The 23,276-nt window shown below is 40.6% G+C and overlaps 1 protein-coding gene across 9 annotated transcripts in view; it reads right to left on the bottom strand.

The window, feature by feature from the left end:
• The window catches only part of WWOX (WW domain containing oxidoreductase), a 1,119,479-nt gene that overhangs the window by 773,847 nt on the left and 322,356 nt on the right, over window positions 1-23,276 (bottom strand). For all 9 annotated transcript variants that reach the window (XR_002519090.2, XM_021931565.2, XM_017953716.2 and 6 more), the window contains 2 exons: window positions 14,851-15,036; window positions 6,825-7,089 (listed from right to left, as the gene is read on the bottom strand). Coding sequence is in view for 8 of the 9 variants with exons in the window: in XM_021931565.2 (XP_021787257.1) it covers window positions 6,825-7,089; window positions 14,851-15,036 (451 nt within the window). In the remaining variant the exon portion in view is untranslated. The remainder of the gene's footprint in view (window positions 1-6,824; window positions 7,090-14,850; window positions 15,037-23,276) is intronic.

The raw sequence follows: 23,276 nt of genomic DNA on the forward strand, positions 1-23,276 counted from the left end.
CATACCTGTAATCCCAGTATACTTTGGGAGGCCAAGGCAGGTGGATCACCTGAGGTCAGGAGTTTGAGACCAGCCTGGCCAACATGGTGAAACCCTGTCTCTACTAAAAATATATAAATTAGCCGGATGTGGTGACAGGTGCCTGTAATCCCAGCTACTCAGGAGACTAAGGCAGGGGAATCGCTTGAACCCGGGAGGCATGGAGGTGGGCCGAGATTGTGCCACTACACTCCAATCCAGGTGACAGAGAGACACTCCATCTCAAAAAAAAAAAAACTACAGAAATTATCTTTTTAAATTGCAGTTGTGTTGTGTAAAATCTTATGAAGAAGAAATTCTGAGGACTCTTCATTTACTCATTCAGTATATTAGGAGTGCTATTAGGAGTCAGACAGTATTCTAGGCAGTGGCTGTTCTGAGAGAACATATTGGAGAGCTTGATATAATCTTAGAGACCAAAACTGCTTCCTTGACGTGTGCTGTTTGGACAGAGTTTTGCAGGATGGGTAGAAATTAAGAGCAGAGGAGGAGTATTCTAGGCTGAAGAACAACATGTTTCGAAACCCGAAGGGGAGAAAGAGCATGGAGCCAGAAGCGGCTTGAGGTATGGTGGGTGAAGTAGATGGGGACCGGATAAGACTAGATGGCTTTCATTTCAACTCTCACTTCCTCTCACAACCACCCTATAAAATAGACGGCATTTCCATTTGATAAATGAGAAAACTATTAAAATATATACACACCTATTCAACAGTGCCGGCGTCAACACCCTTACCCTATCCTTTTTCCCCATAACCAGAGTTTGCCTCCCACTCTAGAAGCTCAAAATGCCAGTTGTCCACTTTTCTAGCCTCCTTTATATCTAGGATTTACATAGGTGACTCAGTCCCAACCAGTGGAGTCTCACGGGAAGTCAACTCAGGAGGACAGTTCTGAAGCAGAATGCTCTCTCTCTTGATAAAGGAAAAAGGCATGCAATGAGGAGCCTCATCCCACCCATCTGTGCCTTCAGACCTTATCAAGTACGATGCAATGGCTGGCACCACAGAAGCCATCTTGTAAGCATGAGGGAAAAGTGAAGATCATCACAAAGGAGCCACCCATATAGTAGCCAAACACAACCCTTGCTGCCTCAGCTCCTCTGGACACGTGGGAAAGCAAAAACTCTATTATTCCAACCACCTTTAAGTGGGTGTTAATAACTTGTGGCCTAAAGCAGCCAAACTGATGTAGAAAATTAACCTCAGAAAGGTCAAATCATTTTAAAATTATGTAACTAAAAGGTAGCAGAGGCTGCGTTTTGAATACAACTCTCATGATTCTAAATCCTTTGCCCTTTTCCAACTTACTTATATCCATTGGTCTCTGGACTAAGCAAGCACTGTAAACTGAAAAGCTTTGGACATAATGACGAAAGACTACTAACACCAATGCTAATGCTAATCCAGGGCAGGAAGAAGAATGTTTCAGGCTGCGAGAAGGTGGCCTCAGGCAGGGTAAGAGGAGCCCAGGCAGCTACTAGGTCCTTCTGTTGACAGACAACTGCAGGAAAGCGCCAGTGTGGTCCAACGACAGAGGGGTCCTGAGAGTCCAGTGTTCTAACATATCTGGACTGGCAAGAGAAAGGCAACCAGAGAATTCAGTCCTCACTCAGGAGTCTCGAAATGTTTAGATTCATGAAGAACACAATGAAATTTCCACTTTGAAAATCATATTACCCCCTCCCAACAAAAAGAAGCCTGTTTCATACACCCTCTGCTTTGTATGTGATACACCAATGTACCAACACACATTCAAGCAGGGGACTTTGTCCTTGATGGCATCTATAGTGTAGTCAGCTGCAGGTATGTTTAAAGGTGGAAAGGGGAGAAGTGTTTTTCTAAAATACTAATTTCAAGAACAAATCAACATCTATTATCTCCTTCATCATGTTTTAAATTGTAACAACTATAAATCACCCTGCAGCGGGTTATTCAAGGGCAGAATTACCCCGTTTAGCTTTCACGAAGGTTAGAAGAATGACATCTTGTGCTTTTTCTAGCTATAATTTATAGCTTTGCAACAGAACCAGCCTTGCCGGCCCATCCATTAGCAGGGTAGCCGCACATCCGTTACAACTCAGCACGATGACTGGCTTTACGCGGGCACAGGAAACGTAACCCGATCGCCGCAGAAGTTCCATAAACGTAAGCCATTTTTTAATGTAAAATGATTTGAAAACGCAGTTCCCTAAAACATCTGCTAAGCTCTTGCTACCCTAACACATGATATTCTTTCTACTGTTACCTGCCAACACAAATATTTGGTTGCACAAAACACTCCTAAGAGGCACGTGACAGTGCTCAGCTTCACATTTACATACTGGTCCACAAAGGACTGGCTTGGACCTGGGAACTCTGGCAAGGATGTGTTTACCAGAAATGAAAGCTCATGTGGAAAAAAAAAAAGGGGGGGGGGGGGCGGCATTCATTTCAGTGAAGGTGCTGTCAAACATTTAAAAAAGGAAGCATAACTGCATAACTAGCTATAGATGGCAGGGGAACTACTGTGCACTGGACGCAGCAAATGCAGCTGTAAGTAGCAAGTGAAAGTTTACAAGGCTGGTATATCATTTTACTGAACACGCTGGGTGAGCTCTCTGCTTTTCAACTACAAAATAAAGATAATAATTCTAAGATTGCAGAACTTGGAATTATTAATTCTAATAGAAATTATGAGAAATTAATGAAAATATATGCTGATACATAAAGCATCATGGTATCTGGGATAAACTGCCAACCTGCATCTCTATTTGGAAGTGCGGTAGGATTCTAAAGTCATCACACGTGGCTACAACTGCAAAAAGCCAAGATTAGCCTTGAAAATCCCTTATGTGCACCAGATACAATGCCTGGTTTTGTGAATTAAAACCCATAGAATAATATGTATATACAAATATAGTTGCTAAAATACAATACGTTTTTTCACCAACTGAGAAGTTCTTATCAAACAATACATACTAATGCATGCATGTGCAAAACATTTTAGAGTAATTTAACTGCATAAAAGAATGTTCTAGAGACAGGAAAATAAACAGGCCATGCACGCATGACGTGACTTCATTATGAGAAAGTGCTCATCAAATGTTAGTTTCCTTTAACATATTTTAGAAGCAGCTATTTGAAGTATCTTGCATCTTTTTTAGAAGAGCATTTAAAAATAACTCAATTTCCAAGTTTATCTGTGATTTTTATTTTACCATAAATTGGAGGAAGGAGGAAACAAACACTTCTCCCCCAGAACCCCCCAATTTACTTGTCCAGTTCTCTAGATCTCAAGAGGAAAAGGGAGGCAGAGACACGGCTTTACCAGTAGGGGCCGCTGTGCTGAGAATTGATTCCTGTGAGTTTCTCATTAGTGATTATTATACTGCAGGCAGCCAAAATGGAAAAATTAATTAATTTCAAAGTGATAATGCATTTACAGCAACAATTAGAAATGTATAACTGTAAAAGGGCAACATTTAAAAGACAGATTACATTTAATAAAGTTGCACAAGAACATCCAATTGTAAAATTACTGATCTGCAACAATATTCCTTAAAGAGGCACTTAAAATAGCCTGACTCCATGAAGGGTGACCTAATTACTGTAACTAAAATCACCGTAGTCACAGCAAGTCACAGCAAATAAAAAAGGGACGTTGATATTAGAATACTGCTGTTTAATACTTAAGGGAGCCGGCTACAGGGAAGAAATGAAGGCAGGGCTTCCAAACACAAGGCTGGGTTGTATTCCTTGCTCCCTTGACCTCATGCAACGGAATGTGTACTCCAGCAATACTCGTGTCAGAAGCAAACACCCTCTCTAAGGTGAAAGGCAGACAAGGCAGACCACACTAGCCATCTGGTGATAGGGAGATTGCGTCTATGCTAAGCTTCTCAATCACAATTAGAAACCCAGCCACATGTGGCCCATGGCTACCTTACTGGACAGCCAGATTATAATCATTGCAGAAATTCTATATCCATCATTATTGATGTTATATGCATTATTGTCAGTCCTTACACCAACCTGTATCGCAATTTTCGTCTTAATGTGACAGACTCAGAACGCTGGTGACCTAAGCTGTTCCAGTGGTCAAGGGTAAGAGCTGAGCTTAGCCATCAGCACCATTAGCAGGAGAGCTGCGAGGTCCACTGTCCCAGGTAGCCACTTTCTTCTCTTGCCACCACTAGGAAGCCATGTCAAATCCCATCTCAAGTATAAGGGAAATGCTGACGTCCCCTGCCCTTTCTATGAGTGCCCGTCCCCAGACAACTTCAACAAAACCTGGGATTTTTGCGACGTCACCACTTTTCTCCAAACCCTCTCATGAGCTACCCACTCATTTTCCCACAGCTTTCTCACCCAAGGACCTAAAGCTTAGTGCACGTTTAATCTTTTACCCAGGGCTGCTCCCAGAAGTCATTTGTTTCTCCCAAGCCTTGCCTTGCTCTAGGCATTGAGACCTGCTCACAAGCAGTCTCTGAGCTCTCCTGCCAGGGAAACAGGAGAGACTGTGGTAGGGTGCGGCAGAGGCTGCTGCACACTGGTAGGGTAGACAAAGGAATTAGGCACGGAGGTCGGGCATCTGTTATTACTAGGACACACTCCAGGTATGGTGCTCACTCAGTTGCAACCTTTGTCCAGTTCATGGTGCATCCTCCCCCACATGGTAATCCTTCTGCCTCCGTTTCTAACCCCATATTCTGGTTTTCCACTCAGCCCAAGTCCTGAGCACCCTTACCCCCAAAACAGCAATACTCTGGTATCATGATACAGTCACCGACCCAACTTAATTTGCTGGTACTTTTTAGAAATACTCCTGTTAGGTTCGACCAGCCAACATTCAAGTCTGACTTTATTAAGCATATTATATTAAAATATTAGATAATAACTCTTCTCCAATAAATAAAGATATTTACCCTGCATTTATATTTTAGCAGAACTTGTCTTCCTTCTTTTCCCACCTGCCCTGGCCCAGAGTCCCTAAACAATGTGATCAGGACACAGAATAACAGTTTCCACTATTTTCTGTCAACAACTCCTCATCCATTCGCGTCGACGACAAATGGCAAGGTGCTTCTATCACCCTTCACCAAATTCCATACAGTCACAGACTCATCTCTAAATCTTTCTTACTATGTTCCTCTGATTAGGGACCTTATGGAAGAAGGAGAAAATGAACTCTCTGATGCCACCGAACCGAGTTCCTTAGAACCCATCAGTGATCAAATACTAGTGAGATGACTCAACACCCAAAGATTACAAATGATGGTTGATTGGGCTTGCTAATGTGGAAGGCACTGGGCCAGCAGAAAATAAGGAAGAATCCACCTCTCTCCTCTCCTCATTTCTAAACGCCTCATTTAAACGGCACTGGCACCCAGTTCAGATCCATATTCTTTCTTTTCATGCCAACTGAAGGACAGAGCAAAGTATGAGGCATAATCACGGTCAAAGAAACCGGCATGAAGAGGCTGCGCTTATACAATCATCAGGAGCAAAGTGATGGGGAAATTTCAAAACCCTGTGATCCACCTGCATATAAGTTTCATTCGTCACTTCCTAGAGATGAATCCCACCCTGCGGCATGGAGAACCACTCTCCATATGTGCCTTCACCGCAACCGATCCTAAGTGTTCAGCTCTCGGAATATGTCTGTTTACTTTGCATAAAAACCACTTGGGAGATTAGAATAAAAGATGTACTTACTTATTTCCTCCTAAGCAGTTCTTTTAAGCAGTTCAAAAGACTTTTGATGTGGTTTTAAAAGTTGTTCCCAAATACCAAGGTTAAGGATGGCAGGTGGGAATGAGCATAAGAGAAGGCAGCAGACGGTTTCCAAGGCTGTGACATTGGTTGGAGGATAATAGGCCAGCGATACTTCTTTTTTTGTTGTTGTTTTGCTTTGTTTTATTAACATCCTAGGTTCAACTGTGAAGGCCTGTGATATCTCTAAAAGCCAAATGTGTTTTGGAAAAGGAAGATTTCTGTACAGTAGATTTCAAGTTTGGGTAATTGGAATACTGGTGTCCACTAATAGGAAGACGTTTTTGAAGTCCTTTGGTTTTGAAAAATAATCTACCAAATATATTGTGGAAAATATGCTTTCTTCATTCAAATTACTTCCTACTAAAACAGTTTCACAGAAGAATGTTCTTAATATGGTTGATAAATGAACATCAAATTATAAAAACATCGTATCACCCTTGTAAACACTTCCAAATGTAACCACAGTACCGTGATTCATCCAAAATCGTCTTTGGTAAAGTAAAGAAGAAAACACACTCCTAGCCGTCAAAGGATTCTCCAACAGAGGATCACACCCATTAGAAGAAGAATTTAGAACATCAGATACAGATTTTCTACGAAACAAAGGAATCACATCTCCTGAAAATTCAGTAGTCACAAATCTTTGTTGTCCACCTACTGACACAAAACAGCAGTTTTCAAGCATTCCACAAAATAGATTTTCAAAGTTTCTGAATAAAAAACCCCCCAAAAAACAAAATATAACAACAACAACAAAAAAAACAAATCACCATTTCCATAAGGACTTTCAGCCATACTTAACATGGTACTGAAACCCACATGGTCCACCCAAGCCCTCCAAGACGCATTTACCCCAAAAGATTTAATCTAAAGTTGATGTAAATGTGTTCAAGAGCCCTTTATGATGGTCAGGACAATGTTATTGCTGAGACCAGACTCATGCCTGCAAGAGGTAAAAAGGTGGAGACACATGTGTGCAGGTTTCTCTAGGACCGAAGGTGTTTGCGGCGCCAGCAGCTGTTCTCTTACCATGGACTTGGTGAAAGGCCTCGCCAAGGTAAACAGCAGTGTGTACACCCACCAGCTGCGATGAATGTTGGAGTACATCATATTTCCAGGATGCACTGCGTTTGACGTGACCCCACGCGGGGAGAGGCGACGGTGCAGCTCGTTGGAGAAGAGGACGTTGCAGAGCTTGGACCTGTTATAAGCCAGCATTGCCCAATAGTCGTTTTTTGATGGAGAGAGGCGACTGAAGTCCAGTTTTCCCAAGGAGTCATTAATATCTGTAAATCTTAAAAATAGGAAATATGACGTGAAGCAACCAAGTTCTGACTTCTCATACAGCTTTTTATTTTTATTAGAAATCTAAGAAAGGCTGGCTGCAGTGGCTCACATCTGTAATCCCAACACTTTGGGAGGCAGAGACAGGTGGATCACCTGAGGTCAGGAGTTCAAGACACCCTGGCCAACATGACAAAACCCCATCTCTACTAAAAATACAAAAATCAGCCAGGTGTAGTGGCATGCCTGTACATGGGAGGCTGAGGCAAGAGAATCGCTGGAACATGGGAGGCGGAGGTTGCAGTGACCCAAGCCTGGGCAATAGAGCTAGACTCCATCTTAAAAAAAAAAAAAAAAAAAGGAATCTGAGAAAACCATGTAGAGATGACTAAAAATTCAATCTTGCATACATCAAAACAAAGTCTCCCTTAAAGATTGACAATGGTGATTTAACAATATAAACATAGGTCATGTGTAGTGGCTCATTCCTGTAATCTCAGCACTTTAGGAAGCTGAGGAGGGAGGATTGCTTGAGTGTAGGAGTTCAAGACCAGCCTGGGGAAGATAGGGAGACACTATGTCTACAAAAACTAAACAATTAGTTGGGTATGGTGGCACATGCCTGTGGTCCCAGCTACTTGGGAGGCTGAGGCAGGAGGATCGCTTCAGCCTGGGAGATCGAGGTTGCAGTGAGCTATGACTGTGCCACTGAACTCTAGCCTGGGCAACAGAGTGAGACTTCCATCTCTAAAAGTAAGAATTTAAAATTTAAAAATTAAAAAAAAAAAAGCATTGGCTCCAAAGATAGACTTCAGTAAAGGCCCACACTCATAAATGTAGCAGTCCTGACATGCTGAACTCCCTCCCCACCCTCTAACATGTATTTTTCAAAACCTTCAACAGGAAGTTCAAAGATAATTAAATTAAACAGAAAAGTATCTTAAATAAAGGGCTGCTGCTTTTGGAAACTGAAAGATATCACATTCCTAACCTTTGACAAGGCTTTCCTGGATGATTTTAGCTAATGCTTGAGTCCTGTATATTTTCATTTGAGCATTCAAGAAAATATAGATGAGCCTTGTTGCCTCCAAGACTCTTTTCTAGATTAAAAATTAATGATTATAAAGGGGTTATAACCTTGGTGAGGTGCCATCAATAGTCTTATATATTTAAAAGATAAATGTACACAAAGCCAAGATGAGTTCTGGCACAGTCTAATGTTTTTAAGTATACCCATGGCATGGATGTACACAAATCAACGTAACTAGTTGATGTTTTATAATTGGGTCTGACGGAGTCATTAAACACCAGCTGTTTGTTTCTTTCCCTTTGTCTCTTTCTCTTAAATAACAACAATGTAGTGATTGCCCTTACAAAATGGATCACAACAAACAAAAGGAATTTTCTAAATGGTCTCATCTTTGTCAAAGGACCCCTCATACTCTGCTTCTATAAGTTCATTCTGGGCACCGGGTAATGAGGAAGCGTATTGGGAATCCTCTAGAAAACTGCTATGGAAAACAAAAAGCAAAAAGCAAAAAGTAAAATGAAAATTACAGAATAATCCTATTGTTCCTTAATATCAGCAGCTCAGGTTGGGCTAAGACCAAGAAAAGCATGGCAAGGGCAGATGAAATTCATGTTTTAATGGAAATTAAATATCCCTTCCACAGGACTCAGTGACATCCAATTTCTAGTGTTAAATGACATAGCTGCTCTAAAGCCATCAACAAAGTCGATGGCCAGAGACATCATCAGGGATACAGAAATGAGATCTTGAAAGGAATTGTTGGCTGCCCATTTTCAAGTACTCAAACTATAGGAAGAGTACGACTTCCAAGCTTAATTGTCTAAGGCAGTGGAACTCAGGGGGAAATTTGAAAATATACGAGGGCCTTCTTCTGGTTGTCGTGATGATCGCTGGTGATGGTAGCAGGGATGGAAGATCTCTTGCAATGCAAATGAAGTCTTGCTCAATGAAGACTGCCCCAGTGGACACTCATGCAGATGAAAAGCCTGTGGATAATTATCTGAGCCTAGAAACATCCACTGAATTTCCAAGTGGGTAGTGCAACAATATACATGTAGAATGAATGAAGGCACTTTCAGATTTTGTGTGATTTTTGGACGGTGACTGATATCATTTGGCTTTGTCCCCACCCAAATCTCACCTTGAATTGTAATAACCCCCATGCATCAAGGACAGGGCCAGGTGGAGATAACTGATTCATGGGGGTGGATTATCCCATACTGTTCTCGTGGTATTGAAAAAGTCTCATGAGCTCTGATGGTTTTATAAATGGGAATTCCCCTGCACATGCTCTCTTGCCTATCATGTAAGACATCCCTTTGCTCTTCTTCATCTTCGGCCATGATTGTGAGGCCTCCCCAGCCATGTGGAACCATAAGCCCATTAATCCTCTTTCCTTTATAAATTACCCAGTCTCAGGTATGTCTTTCTTAGCAGCATTAGAACAGACTAATACAGTCAGGCCTCACTCAAGGTTGGTGGTACTGGAGTCTGCAATACCATACACCTGGTAAGGGTGTGTGTTTTTTTTTTTTGAGTCCACTCAAGGTGATTCATGCATGGATACATATGTTCCATCTTTCCTGTAGCCCGGCCCAAGCATTCACATGTTGAAACACACACCATTTTGTTTCCGTTATTTTTTCTTTGCATTACAGTAAAGCCACCATATCGAATTAAAAATATATTTGTACAAGTAAGTTACGTTATTTGCGAACTTTATTTCAACATAATAAGGTATTACAGAAGACTTGTCACACAAAGGTGCTACTGAGATGAGAATCCAGTGATCCCAGGTATGGGACAGGACTTGAAAACTCTATCGACATGGCATAGACAACAGGGACAAGGATTTAGAGAGTATCCAAAAGGTACGGAATATAGTACCATCCATTCCCTCTCTCTACTCATCTTTTATCAACTGCTGCCGGAAATCCTTCTTGGCATATTTGTTTAGCCTGACCCAGTTCAGGGACTACTTCTTCTAGGAAGCTCCCCATAATGAACTCTTCCACAGCTGGATATCATGGCGATTTTTGGGGTGGAAGTTAGGGAGAGAATGAAAGAAGCCATGGAAGGCAGACAAAAATACATGTCCCCATGGACATTAAGTATCCACTCTTCAGGACCCAGGTCATGACACCATTCCTAGTGTTCAGTGACACTCCTGGCCTTCCAAGATCGGCGAAATGGCTCGCCGTTCTGTCTGTACGTTGTTCCTCTGTCATCACCATGCCAGACTGTAAGTCAATTGATCATCTGATCCCAAAACAAGACTGTGAATTAATGGAAAGTAGACTGTAAGACTCGAGTGTTGCTTACTACAGTGCCTGACACATAGTAAGGACTCAACACAGAATCAGACAATTAAAGTTTGGTCATGGGTTTGGATATTCCAATCCAAGGACCAAGTCCTTAATAAAAAACAAAGGAATGCAAATCCCATGACGAGAATTTGACAGTTTCCCTTGTTTCAAGTCTTGCCCTAAAGGTAAAATTTACCACTAGGTTCAACTCTTCTATGTTTTCCATTAATGTTTACATGTGGAAATTCCTAATGTTTAGGGCTTTTGGTTTTTGTTATTTTTTTTAGAGACAAGGTCTTGCTTTGTTGCCTATGCTAATCTCAACTCTTGAGCTCCAGGGATCCTCCCGCCTCAGTTTCCTGAGTGGCTGGTATTACAGGTATACACCATCATCACACACAGTGATTTTCTACTATTAAGAATAAGGTCCCCACTTAGGTATTTAAGGATAACACAGAAGTATCTCATGACTAGGGAACACTGAGTAAATTAAATGTCTAAGAGGAGAAAGTCATTTCTTCTTGATTCCTAATCTAGAAATAAGACAAAAAAAATCCCATGATGAAAAATGAGAACCAGGAAGGACAGTTTCAAGATGGAGAAGTACCAGCTGCTACATATCAGGCACTTTCTCTGCAAACAGCCCTTCCCTATAAGGTTGACCCCTGATTTCCTTCCCCACTGTCTCCTGGGCAGATATCCCACTTTTACAGTCTCATTAGCTAGCACTGACAGTCCTCCAGGAAGTGGCAAGTGTGGGCCGGCTTCTGATCTCCAGCCGCAAGGCTTCCTCGAAAACGACTATGTTCACCCTCAGCGCCTCCAGGTAGTAAAACAACTCAGATGCTGCTGACTTGCTTTCAAGGATAAACTGATGTAAAGCCAAACAATTATGTCTTAACAGAATTTTCCTTACGCATTATTATTGATATTTGCTCTGTGGATGCACACTTGCTTTTAAGGGACTTCCACTTCAATTTCTTTTTTTTTTATACCTTTTAAGTTCTAGGGCATATGTGCATAACGTGCAGGTTTGTTATATATGTATACTGTAAAGCTATGTTGTGTTGCAGCTTATCAACTCACACCACCAAACCACATTTACATCAGGTATAACTCCCACGTAATCCCTTCCCTCCTCCCCCTCCCCCATGATAGGCCCTGGTGTGTGATGTCTCTTCCCAAGTCCAAGTGATCCCATTGTTCAGTTCCCACCTATGAGTGCGAACATGCAGTGTTTGGTTTTCTGTTCTTGTGATAGTTTGCTAAGAATGATGGTTTCCAGCTGCATCCATGTCCCTACAAAAGAGGCCCCCCCCCGCCCACTTTTGTGAAGGCACCAGGGGCTTTTGCTTTTTGGCTTTTTTTTTTTTTTTTGGAGACAGGATCTTGCTCTGTCACCTAGGCTGATGAGAATCTCCCTCCACTGGTGCAATCTGCACTGATACAATCTCCACTCACTGCAGTCTCCATCTCTCAGGTTCAAGCAATTCTTCTGCCTCAGCCTCCCAAATAGCTGGGATTATAGGCGTCCACCACCACAACTGGCTAATTTTTGTATTTTTAGTAGAGATGGGGTTTCGCCATGCTGGCCAGGCTGATCTCAAACTCCAGAGTGCTGGGATTACAGGTATCAGCCACTGTGCCTGGCCTATACTGCATTTTTTTAACTAATAATTTTTAATTTTTATTTTAGAGATGGGGTCTCACTCTGTCACCCAGGCTGGAATGCAGTGGTACGATCAAAGCTTACTGCAACCTCAAACTCCCAGCCTCAAGCCATCCTCCCACCTCACCCTCTTACTAGATGGGATTATAGGCATGTGCCACCAAGCCCAATTTTATTGAGGATTTTTTAAATTCCCACCTAAAATAATTAGGCTGGATTCTATCTACACGGAAGCTCAGAAACTCCGTGTGTGTGTGCGTGTGTGTGTGTGTATGTGTGTATGTGTGTGTGTCATTGCATGATTTTGTGTGTGGGGTGGGAGAGGGCAATTTGGCACTCGATCCAGCTGCAGCCATTGAGGGTTGTTGAACCAGCACTCTGCCCTTTTCATTCTACTTTAACTGTTATCTGAAATTTTTTCACAGCAAGGAAGTCAACTTCTCATTTCACTATGATGTATTCTAGGTACGCAGAAACTCAATTCAGTTGCTCGGATTCCAGATGAGTAACTAAAACACAGTGAAGACACAGGAAGGCTAATAAGTATTTTGCCTTGGGGCAGTCTAGTATAATATTTTCTGCAAACATAGGACTTTATTTTTTCCCCTAACAGGGGGTCTTGACTCCAACGAAGAGATTCTGCCAAGGTTTATGGAGGTAATTAGATATCAACACTTGCATTTTACAGCATGGTTTAGGGCCCTGGGTTCTTGGGTAGTGAGCGAAGTGTTTTCACGTACCGCCTGTGCACCAAGTCACCACACTCGCTCATGGGAGCCAAGGGATGCAATGCGAAGGTAATACACAAGCCAGCCTGGGGAAATTGCCATTTTGTTAAAACACCTTTAAATAATGTGCAAAGAAGCCGGGCGCGGTGGCTCATGCCTGATAATCACAGCACTTTCGGAAGCCAAGGTGGGCGAATCACAAGGTCAAGAGATCGAGACCATCCTGGCCAACATGGTGAAACCCTGTCTCTACTAAAAATACAAAAATTAGCTGGGCATGGTGGTGGATGTCTGTAGTCCCAGCTACTCAGAAGGTTGAGGCAGGAGAATCGCTTAAACCTGGGAGTCAGAGGTTGCAGTGAGCTGGGATCGCGCCACTGCACTCCAGCCTGGCAACAGAGCGAGACTCTCTCTCAAAAAATAATAGTAATAACAACAATGTGCAAAGAATAATTGGAAAGCAGAAAACTAGTGCCAGCCATCAGACGGGAGTGAACACGACAACACATTTCAGGAAGGCCTCCCTACAAACTAAGATAGGTCTAATTCAAGAGTCCAAGTCCCTTCCTTTCAAATTAATCTTTTAAATGAAGCTAAGATTCGGATCTCCAAAGTAGGCATGAATTACACTGTAGTTAAGGAGAGAACAAAGACGTCACACAAAATACCACTTGAGATACAGATTTACAAAGGAGAGTGAGCAGCTGACAATTCAACATAATCTCCCATTAAATACCACCTCATTTAAACATATCCCGTGGTGCCCTCCACATCTGGTGGATGACTGGGGCTGGCAGATTTATTTCTTGAGCTCTCTCTGCTGCCTGCCCCCACAGTAGCCTCCCTCGCCCCTTAACAGGGCCACTCCACTTTCTTTCACAAACCTGGTGTGATTTGCAAAGATAAGGCTGTCCAGATTTTGTTACCACCTAATTACTGGATGTTTCATGTCTTTTAACACGGGGGAGGATTATTACTGGCATTTTCCTTTCATTTCAGCCATCATAAATTTAAAGTGGCAAAAGTAAATCTATCTGCAGTGTGTCACTTATACCATAAGCCCCTGTGTTTGGGAGTGATAAAGGTTTCAAGCTAACCCTTGGCTGGTCTGTCTCTTCCAAGTCCCAGGGGTTACATTTTATGGAACTATGATTAAAAAAATAAGCTTCATTCTGGGTCACTAAAACATTTCAGGACTTAAGACGGAGAAGAAGGAAGAAAAAAATGGGCCCCTTTCACATTATTTCTTTTTCTAGCTACTCTGCTAAGAGTGTAAACTCCCCCCCAAAACACACACCAAGCAAACGTGAAAGAGAGATCTCCCTAACACATATTAAATCCAGCCTCATCCACCAAGGCCTTTGTCTTTTCGGAATATTTCTCTCTAGACAAATAGTTGTTTATCCAACTCTAGAAACAAATATGCTGAAAATACGATGAAATTTTCAAATGTCTTTTTCAGTCAATTGAATATTCTGCTAATGGCAATAGGAAAAAAGTGCCATCTGATGTTTTAATTGAAATTTTAACCAAAAGAGGCATGGCCAGATTTCTAATATGCTCTAACTACAGTACTTCCCTTTCCACAATTACACAGCTAATGTCTGCATCGAATTCCCTAATTTCTCATTATAAAACAATTGGATTTCATCTCGCAGGCTTTAATTGTATTGTTTCTCCTGCTAGAATAACTGCACATTCTTCTTGGTAAGATGTTGAAGTTGTTGAATTACAAATCAATAAAGGTCATGCCATTCAGATTTCATCAATTATTATTCCATCTCTAAGCAAAATCGATGAGGAGCTTGAAGTACAGTCATAAAAACAATCTTCGTTGCTCTAGACAGTCCTTCTCAACAGTCCCCTACAATCACACAGACACGCAAAAAAGACCTGGAAAAATTAAGTAAGCCAAGTTGAGTCCACCCACATGTCTCAAGTAGGACTAATGAAAATTATTTTCAGAATGAGAGCCTTGGGGGAATATTAGCTGGTATGAGAAAGGGGATAAGTGAACAAATATGCAATTCAAACCCACCGATGGGACTCTGAGGAGACCACAATGACACGGGCAGGAGCTGAGCGGCACAAACCATCCTGGAGGAGCTGGACAAGGTAGAAGTGCCCCAGATGATTCACTTGAAAGGTGGTCTCCAGGCCGTCTTTGGTGAGACTCCAGGGTAAAGCAAAAGCTGCTGCGTTGCACACAAGCACATGAAGAGGCCTGAAAAATAAAATATTCCACATGATGTGAACACAAACACTACAACCAAGCATAATCAATGCTCCTTCAGGAATGAGAAATTCTTTCTCCGTCTTCTAGATTCCAACCATTTAGAAACAGGATACCCTAGAATGTCGCGTGGCTATGAGTGGGCAACTGTCCTTTGTTGCTGAGGATGAGAGGATTTTTAGGACACAGGACTTTCAGTGCGAAAACCAGGACAGTGACAGGCAATCCGGGAAGAGTTGTCACCCTAGTTGGAACTCAGATTCAACCACCTGATTAACTCCGTCTTTCTTAATTCATCCAAGTCTCACTTTGTCTGTAAATAAAAATAGCCCTTAAAATAGTTATGAGTAATAAAGGAGAAATTATGCTGTTAAAAAGGCTGGCATAGGGCCGGGCACGGGGGCTCACACCTGCAATCCCAGCACTTTGGGAGGCCGAGGCGGGTGGATCATTTGAGGTCAGGAGTTTGAGACCAGCCTGACCAACATGGTGAAACCCCATCTCTATCAAAATACAAAAAAAAATTAGCCGGGTGTGGTGGTGCATGTCTGTAATCCCAGCTACTCAGGAGGCTGAGGCCGGAAAATCGCTTGAACCCTGAGGCAGAGGTTGCAGGGAGCTGAGATCATGCCACTGCACTCCAGCCTGACCAACAGAGCATGACTCTATCTCAACAAATAAACAAACAAACAAAGAAAAAACAAACCAACTGACACAGGACCCAGGACTTGGTAGGTGCTAAGCAAGCATAGCAAGGGGGTAAATGCTCTGTCTAAAGAGAAGGTACATATTGTTTAAAGATACAGAATTTCTTGTAGAGATCAGATTAAATGAACATTTTATAAAGAAGCCTAGAGATAGGTAAGTAGAAGCCTGTCATAATATTCTCTTATTTTGTATATATTTAATCTTTTTTTTTTTTTTTTTCTGACAAGATCTTGCTCTGTCATCCAGGCTGGAGTGTAGTGGTGTGGTCGTAACTCACTGCAGTCTCAAACTCCCAGGCTCAGACGATCTTAGCCTCCTGAGTTACTGGGACTACAGGGGCACACCACCATGCATGGCTACTTTATTTCTTCTTTTTTATTTTTGTAGAGACGGACTCCCGCTATGTTGCCCAGGGTGATCTTGAGTTCCTGGTCTCAAGCAATCCTCCTGCCTAGCCCTCACAAACATAATAAAACTGTTAACGATAAAAGTAATCCTTTCATGTGAATCAAAAAGCTAAATTCTCAAAAAGTAAGTATATACTGGTGAAAAATCATAATGTACCAATAAGAACTGTACAACAAAATATACACAAGAATATTCACAGTGTTTGTGATAAACTAAGGCAGCAAATTAGAAGCAAACTAAATACATCATTGAGGAATTATTACATTTAGAATATATTCACATGATAGAACACTATGCAGCCATTAAAATCATAAACAAATCTACTGACCTTATAAAACACGTTATAATATAAAATTTAATGTATTTTATTATCAGACACAGACACACAAAGAAACAGAGAAAGAGATAGAAAGGTTATGAAAGATATATAAAAATCAGGGTGGGCGCGGTGGCTCACGCCTGTAATCTCAGCATTTTGGGAGACTGAGGCAGGCAAATCACGAGGTCAGGAGTTCGAGAGCAGCCTAACCACATGGCGAAACCTCGTCTCTACTAAAAATAAAAAAATTAGCCCAGTGTGGTGGCACGCGCCTGTAACCCCAGCTACTTGGGAGGCCAAGGCAGGAGAATTGCTGGAACCCAGGAGGCAGAGGTTGTAGTGAGCTGAGATCATGCCACTGCACTCCAGCCTGGGGAACAGAGAGAGACTCCATCTCAAAGAAAAAAAAAAAAAAATACATATATATATATAGAAGGCTGGGTACAGTGGCTCACCTCTGAAATTCCAGCACTTTGGGAGGCTGAGACAGGATAATCACTTGAGCCAGTATTCTAAACCAGCCTGAGCAACACAGCAAGACCCCATCTCAACAACCACCACCAGAACATTAGCCAGGTGTGGTGGTGTGTGCCTGTACTCCCGCCTACTTGGACCTGAGCCCAGGAATTCGAGGCTGCACTGAGCTATGATCACACCACTGCATGCATTAGAGCAAGACTCTGTCTCCAAATTAAAAAAAAGAAAGACAATTTTCACATCGCAGTCTAAGAGTTACAAGTTTTTAAAAAACACTGGCATGCAATAAAGGGAAACATAAAGAAAAATCTTTATAGAAATTAAATATTCTGCTCTCTAAAAAAGTAAAACAAAAGTGAAAAATATAAGTAATCATTTAGAGGCCGCATATTTTTACTATATAAACAGTTCTTACATATCTGTGAGAGAACCACGTGTCTTCTAAGAGTCTAACAGAAACAATGACATTAGAAATTTTATAAAACTAGATTACAAATAACCAGTGCAATACTTAACACCTCCAACTACACTAGTAAACATTAAAATATTTTCTATCAAATTAGCATATGTATTCATACTATTATATTTGTATTACCTTGTATAAAGTTGGGGGGTTGCTCCCTGGATATTAAGCTGAAAACATGTATCATGAGAACTGAAAGGTTCTTATTATTTCACCAAGTAATCCTGTTTCCAAGCAATAAAGCATGTATGTAGCAGGGGCAGCAGAAATGGCACAGTTAATATCACTAGGGAGAAGTATTTTATCACTGATAATGTTTAGAACTGTCAGCACATGATTGTAAAAAGCAGATCAACTTTTAGCTATCTTTGCTGTTGTTTTTCCATTCTATACAAAATGCTTCCCCGTTTTGCGTGCACCTGGGGCAGACCATTCCCATAGCTACCTCCCATCCTTTTGATATGCCACTGCTTCTATAGTGGGTTGAATGGTAGGAATCTGTGAGTTGAATGGTACCTCCCACCCCATTGCTTCCATAGTGGGTTGGGTTGAATGGTAGCGATTTGTGAATGTGACTTTATCTGGAAAAAGAGTCTTTGCAAGTGTGATTAAGCCCACATCTTGAAACAAGATCATCTTGGATTAAGGTGGACCTTAAATCCAGTGACATGACTATCCTTACAAAAAAGGAGAAGTGGAGAAGGAACACCCACAGAGAAGGAGATGGAAAGATGTAGAGACTAGAGTGACTTAGACACAAGCCAAGAAATTCCAAGGACGGCTGGCAGTTACAAGAAGCTAGGAGACAGGCACGGAACAGATGCTCCTTCGAGCCTCTAGAAGGAACCAACGCTGTAGACCACTTGATTTCAGATGTTTGGTCTCTGAAACTGTAAGAGACTAAAATTCTGTTGTTTCAAGCCACTCAATCTGTGTTAATTTGTTATAATAGTTTTAGAAAACTAATATAGCTTCCAAAATTCTTTCCTAATATTCAAACTTCATATAAAAGCGTATGCCCAAGAATGCATGATACATCAACTAAAATTATAAAATTCTATATGAACTAGAAACAACCTACTAACATCCAGCAACAGAGGAGTAGATAAACAATGATTAAGCCAAAGATTCCTAAACTTTCTCAATTTGATTGAAAAAGTAGGAAATAAAATTTTATATGTGTGATTCATACCCCATACCCCCAAAAAAGAATTTCCAGATATCCAGTCAGGATTACTTTTTTTCTATTTCCTGTTTATGATTTTGGGTATTTTCCAACTTTTCTACAATAAGCATAAACTAATTAAAGAACTTTACCGACATATAATTCACATACCAAAAAATCTATGTATGTACACTGTACAACTGTTTCAGTATACTCAAATAATTGTATAACCATAACTACATTCTAATTGTATGGCACTTTAACTCAAAAAAAAAAAACAAAACCCATTAGCAATCACTAGCCACCCTCTACCCACCTACATACACTCTTATCCCCAAAACACCATTAATCTACTTTCTGTCCTATAGATTCACCTATTCTGAACATTGTATATACTAAATGGAACCATAAAATACATAGTCTTTCCTGACTGGCTTCTGTTACTTGGTATGATGTTTGCAAGGTTCATCCATGTTGTAGCATATATCAATATTTCATTTATTTTTAATGGGCAGATAATATTCCATTATATGAATATACTGCGCTTTGTTTACCCATTCACCAATGATGGATATTTGGATTGTTTCCGTTTCCATTTATTGGCTACTAGGAATATCACTGCTATGTACAGTCATTTGTAAAGTGCTGTGGAAATGCATGTTTTCTTTTCTCTTGAGGATACGTCTAGGAGTGGGATGGCTGGGTCATATGGTAACTCAATGTTTAACTTTTTGAACAATGGCCAAACTGTTTTCCAGTGTGGCCGTACAATTTTACATTTCCACCAGGACTGTATTTGAACTTTCATCTCTCCATGTCTTCCTAAGTATTTGTTATCTGACTTTTTTATTTTAGCCATCCTACTAAGAAGTGGAATCTCATGGTGGCTTTCATTTGCATTTCCCTAATGACTCATGACGTTGAACATCTTTTTATGTATTCATTGGCAATTTGTGTATCACATTTGGAGGAATATCTATTTAGATTTTATGCTTATTTTTTAACTGAGTTTTTATTATTGAGTTGTGAAAGCTCTTTATTCTAGATATAAATCCCTTATTAGATATTTAATTTGTGAATGTTTCACCCATTCTGTAGATCATCTGTACACTTTCTTGATGGTATCATTTGTAGCACAAACACTTTTGATTCTGGATCAAACCCAATTTATCTTTTTTTTTTTCTTTTGTCGCTTGTGCTGTCGGGGTTATATCTAAGAAATAATTGTCTAAGTCAACATCACAAAAATATACTCCTATATTTGCTTCTAAGAGCTGTACAGTTTTAGCTCTTAAGTCTCTGACCCATTTTTATTTTTTATTTTTATTTTTTGCTATTTTTTTCTGTGTAGTTTATGCAAGTGTGATCTAACCTCATTCTTTTGCATGGGGATGCCCAGTGGTTCTAGCATCACTGTTGAAAAGACTATTTTGAATTGTCTTGGCATCCTTGCTGAAAATCAATTTACCATATACATGGATTCATTTCTGGACTCTCAAGTCTATTTTATTACCTATAGATCTATTCTTCTGCTAGTACGACACTGTCTTTATTACTAAAGATTTATGGAAAGTTTTGAAATTGAGAAATGGAGGGCCTTCAATGCTATTCTTTTTCAAGCGTGTTTTGGTTCTTCAGGTTCTTTTGCATTCATATATAAAATGTAGGATCAGCTTTTCAATTTCTGCAAAAAAGTCAACTGAAATTTTAATAGAGATTGCACTAAATTTGTAGATAATTTGGAGAGTTTGGTCAGCTATACAATATTAAATCTTCTGATCCATGAACATGGGATGCCTTCATTGCTAGTATATAGAAATACAATTGACTCAGGCATATTAAACTTATCCTACATTTATCCTGGCTGAACTTGTTAGTTTTAATATTTTTTAAGTGTATTTCTAGGATTTTCTACAGATAAGGTGACTTCATTTGCAAATAAACACAGTTTTACTTCTTTCCAATCTGGATTTTTTTTTCAGTCTTCTGCTTTTTTGTTTTTTGCCCAATTGCCCTAGCTAGGACTTCTAGCAGAATATTAAATGAAAGTGGTGAGAGTCAATATCCTTGTCTTATTTCTTGATCTTAAGGGGACAGTACTCAATCTTTCAGCATTAAGTATGATGTCAGTTGTGGTTTTTTTGCAGATGCCCTTCATTGAGTTGAGAAAATGCCACTTTGATGCAAGTTTACTAAAAGTTTTCATCAAGACAGAGTGTTGGACCTTTTTAAAATGTGTTTTTATGTGTTTTTATTATACCATATACTATAATGGTATTGACTGATTTTTTAATGTAAAACCAACCTTGAATTCTTTGGATAAATCCCAGTTAGTCATAATGTACAATTCTTTATAGATGTGGCTGAATTTGGCTTGCTAGCATTTTGTACAAAATTGTTGTATCTCTATTCATAAGAGAAAGTGATCTAAAGTTTCCTTTTTCTGTCATATCTTCGTCTGGTTCTGTTGTCAGAGTAATAGTTGGCTTCACAGAGTCAGTTAGAAACTGTTTCCTCCTCTTCTATTTTTTAAAAGAGTTTGTGGAGAATTGGTACTTTTTGTTTGTTTTTTGAGACGTAGTCTCGCTCTGTCGCCCAGGCTGAAGTGCAGTGACGTGATCTCGGCTCACTGCAAGCTCCGCCTCCGGGGTTCACCCCATTCTCCTAAGCCTCCCGAGTAGCTGGAACTACAGGCGACCGCCAGCACGTCCGGCTAATTTTGTTTTTGTATTTTTAGTAGAGATGGGGTTTCACCATGTTAGCCAGGATGGTCTCGATCTCCTGACCTCGTGATCCACCCGCCTCCGCCTCCCAGCATGCTGGGATTACAGGCGAGAGCCACCGCGCCCAGCCGATATTAATTCTTTAAGTGCTTGCTGGAAAGTATTCATTAAATTTTAACTAGAAAAACGTATTAAATCACTGTTGTTGTTTGAAGTATTCATGCAAATCTTGTATCACTGGGTAATGCAGATCTCATTAAGAAATTACTCATTCTGTTGCCCCATCTGTTTTCCCACCCATCCCCTACCTAAAACCTCAAAAATCGTGGTGTGGTTGGGGTCAGTTGTATTTGTTTGAGAACACCTGTTTTCCACATATGGTGCCCACTACAGTTGTCAATACAGAATCACTCAATGGCCCAGCTACTCTGAAGAGATAGGCACAAATGTTTTGAAGCACCAAGCCTACCTAGTAATATTCATTAGACTCTGCTTCAAATCAAAGCAGAATCTACTAATTTGTAGCAGGGATAACTCACAGATTGTAGTAAGACAGGACTACTGCTAAAAACTTTGTGGGGAAGAGGGAAAGATGGGCAAAGTGAAGAGATGACTTACATTTGAGCTCCTTTCAGGTTGCATCTGAAATAGTTTGCTCACTTTTCCAGGACTGTTAGTACTTTTTTTCCTTTTTTGAGTACTAACTATGGGTTAGGAACTTTTTAAGAGCTTTTTGTATTTAAGAACCTTAGGTGACATGTATTATGATTGCCATTTACAGACAGAAATGAAGTATCAGAAATAGCTAACACAGGCCAGGTATGGTGGCTCATGCCTGTGATATCAGCACATTGGGAGGCCAAGACAGGAGCATCTTTTGGCTCAGGGGTTCAAGACCAACCTGGACAACATAGCAAGACCTCATCTCTACAAAAAATTAAAAAGTCAAAACTGAAAAAAAAAAAAAAAAAAAAAACAGCCTGTGGAATGCACCTGCAGTCTTGGCTACCTGGGAAGCTAAGGTGGGAGGATCTCTTGAACCTGGGAGTTTGTGGCTGCAGTGAGCTGTGATCACCTCACTGGCCTGGGCAACTGAGGAAGAGCAAGACCCTGTCTCAAAATAAAAAAGCTAATATAATGACGCAAACAAGAAAAAAAACAAGGGGGTCACCTGACTTCAAGGCTACTGCACAACACCTTCTGTCTTATAGAAGCTCCCTGGAATGGATAGAGCCAAGTTCTTAGAGAAACTAGCTCAGCCACGTTGTTTTCCTTACCTGACTCATGGCCAGTTAGTTCACCTCCATGAATCTGTATCCTCCCCGGTAAACTAAACATCCTCCTTCCATGGTTGTGAGGGGTAAAGCCCCAGTATCTTGCTAGCCTGCCACGTTAGGTAATTATTACTTCCTTTGTCTCTTTATCATTCACTTTTATGCACAAGACAAAATTAAATTCCTCAAAGGCAGTTTCTGCAGTGTTTACCTATCTCCAAGACAGGCCTGGACACTGGCAATTTTAACAACATACTTCTCAACAACAACAATGTCTCTTCTAGTTACCTTTATTCTTGCCTGTACATTTTCTCAAGAAAATGCAAACCTCAGCAAACCAAGGAACTTGCTACCAAAGACAGGCCTGGAGGCAAGAAACCACAGAGGACCTGGGAAAACCCTTTCCTCTCTCACCAAATTTTAATACCCTTCATTAATGTTAATTGCACAACACCAGAGGCAAAATATGTATCCTGTATCTAAAACTTGTCACCTCTATTAACTAAAAACAGGCTTATGGAATATGAAACTATAAAGTGCTTGACTTTTAATTGTAAAGACACTTAATTGGCTTGTACAAAAGGAAAAGAATTCCTTTTGCCTCACTTTAATGAGGTTTTTATTATTCAAATGACACATTTTGCTCAGTTTTGACTAAAAGCCACTGCAATTCAAAAGGTTCTGAGATGATGAA

This window comes from Papio anubis, chromosome 18, assembly GCF_008728515.1.
Source record: "Papio anubis isolate 15944 chromosome 18, Panubis1.0, whole genome shotgun sequence".
Lineage (NCBI taxonomy): Eukaryota > Metazoa > Chordata > Mammalia > Primates > Cercopithecidae > Papio > Papio anubis.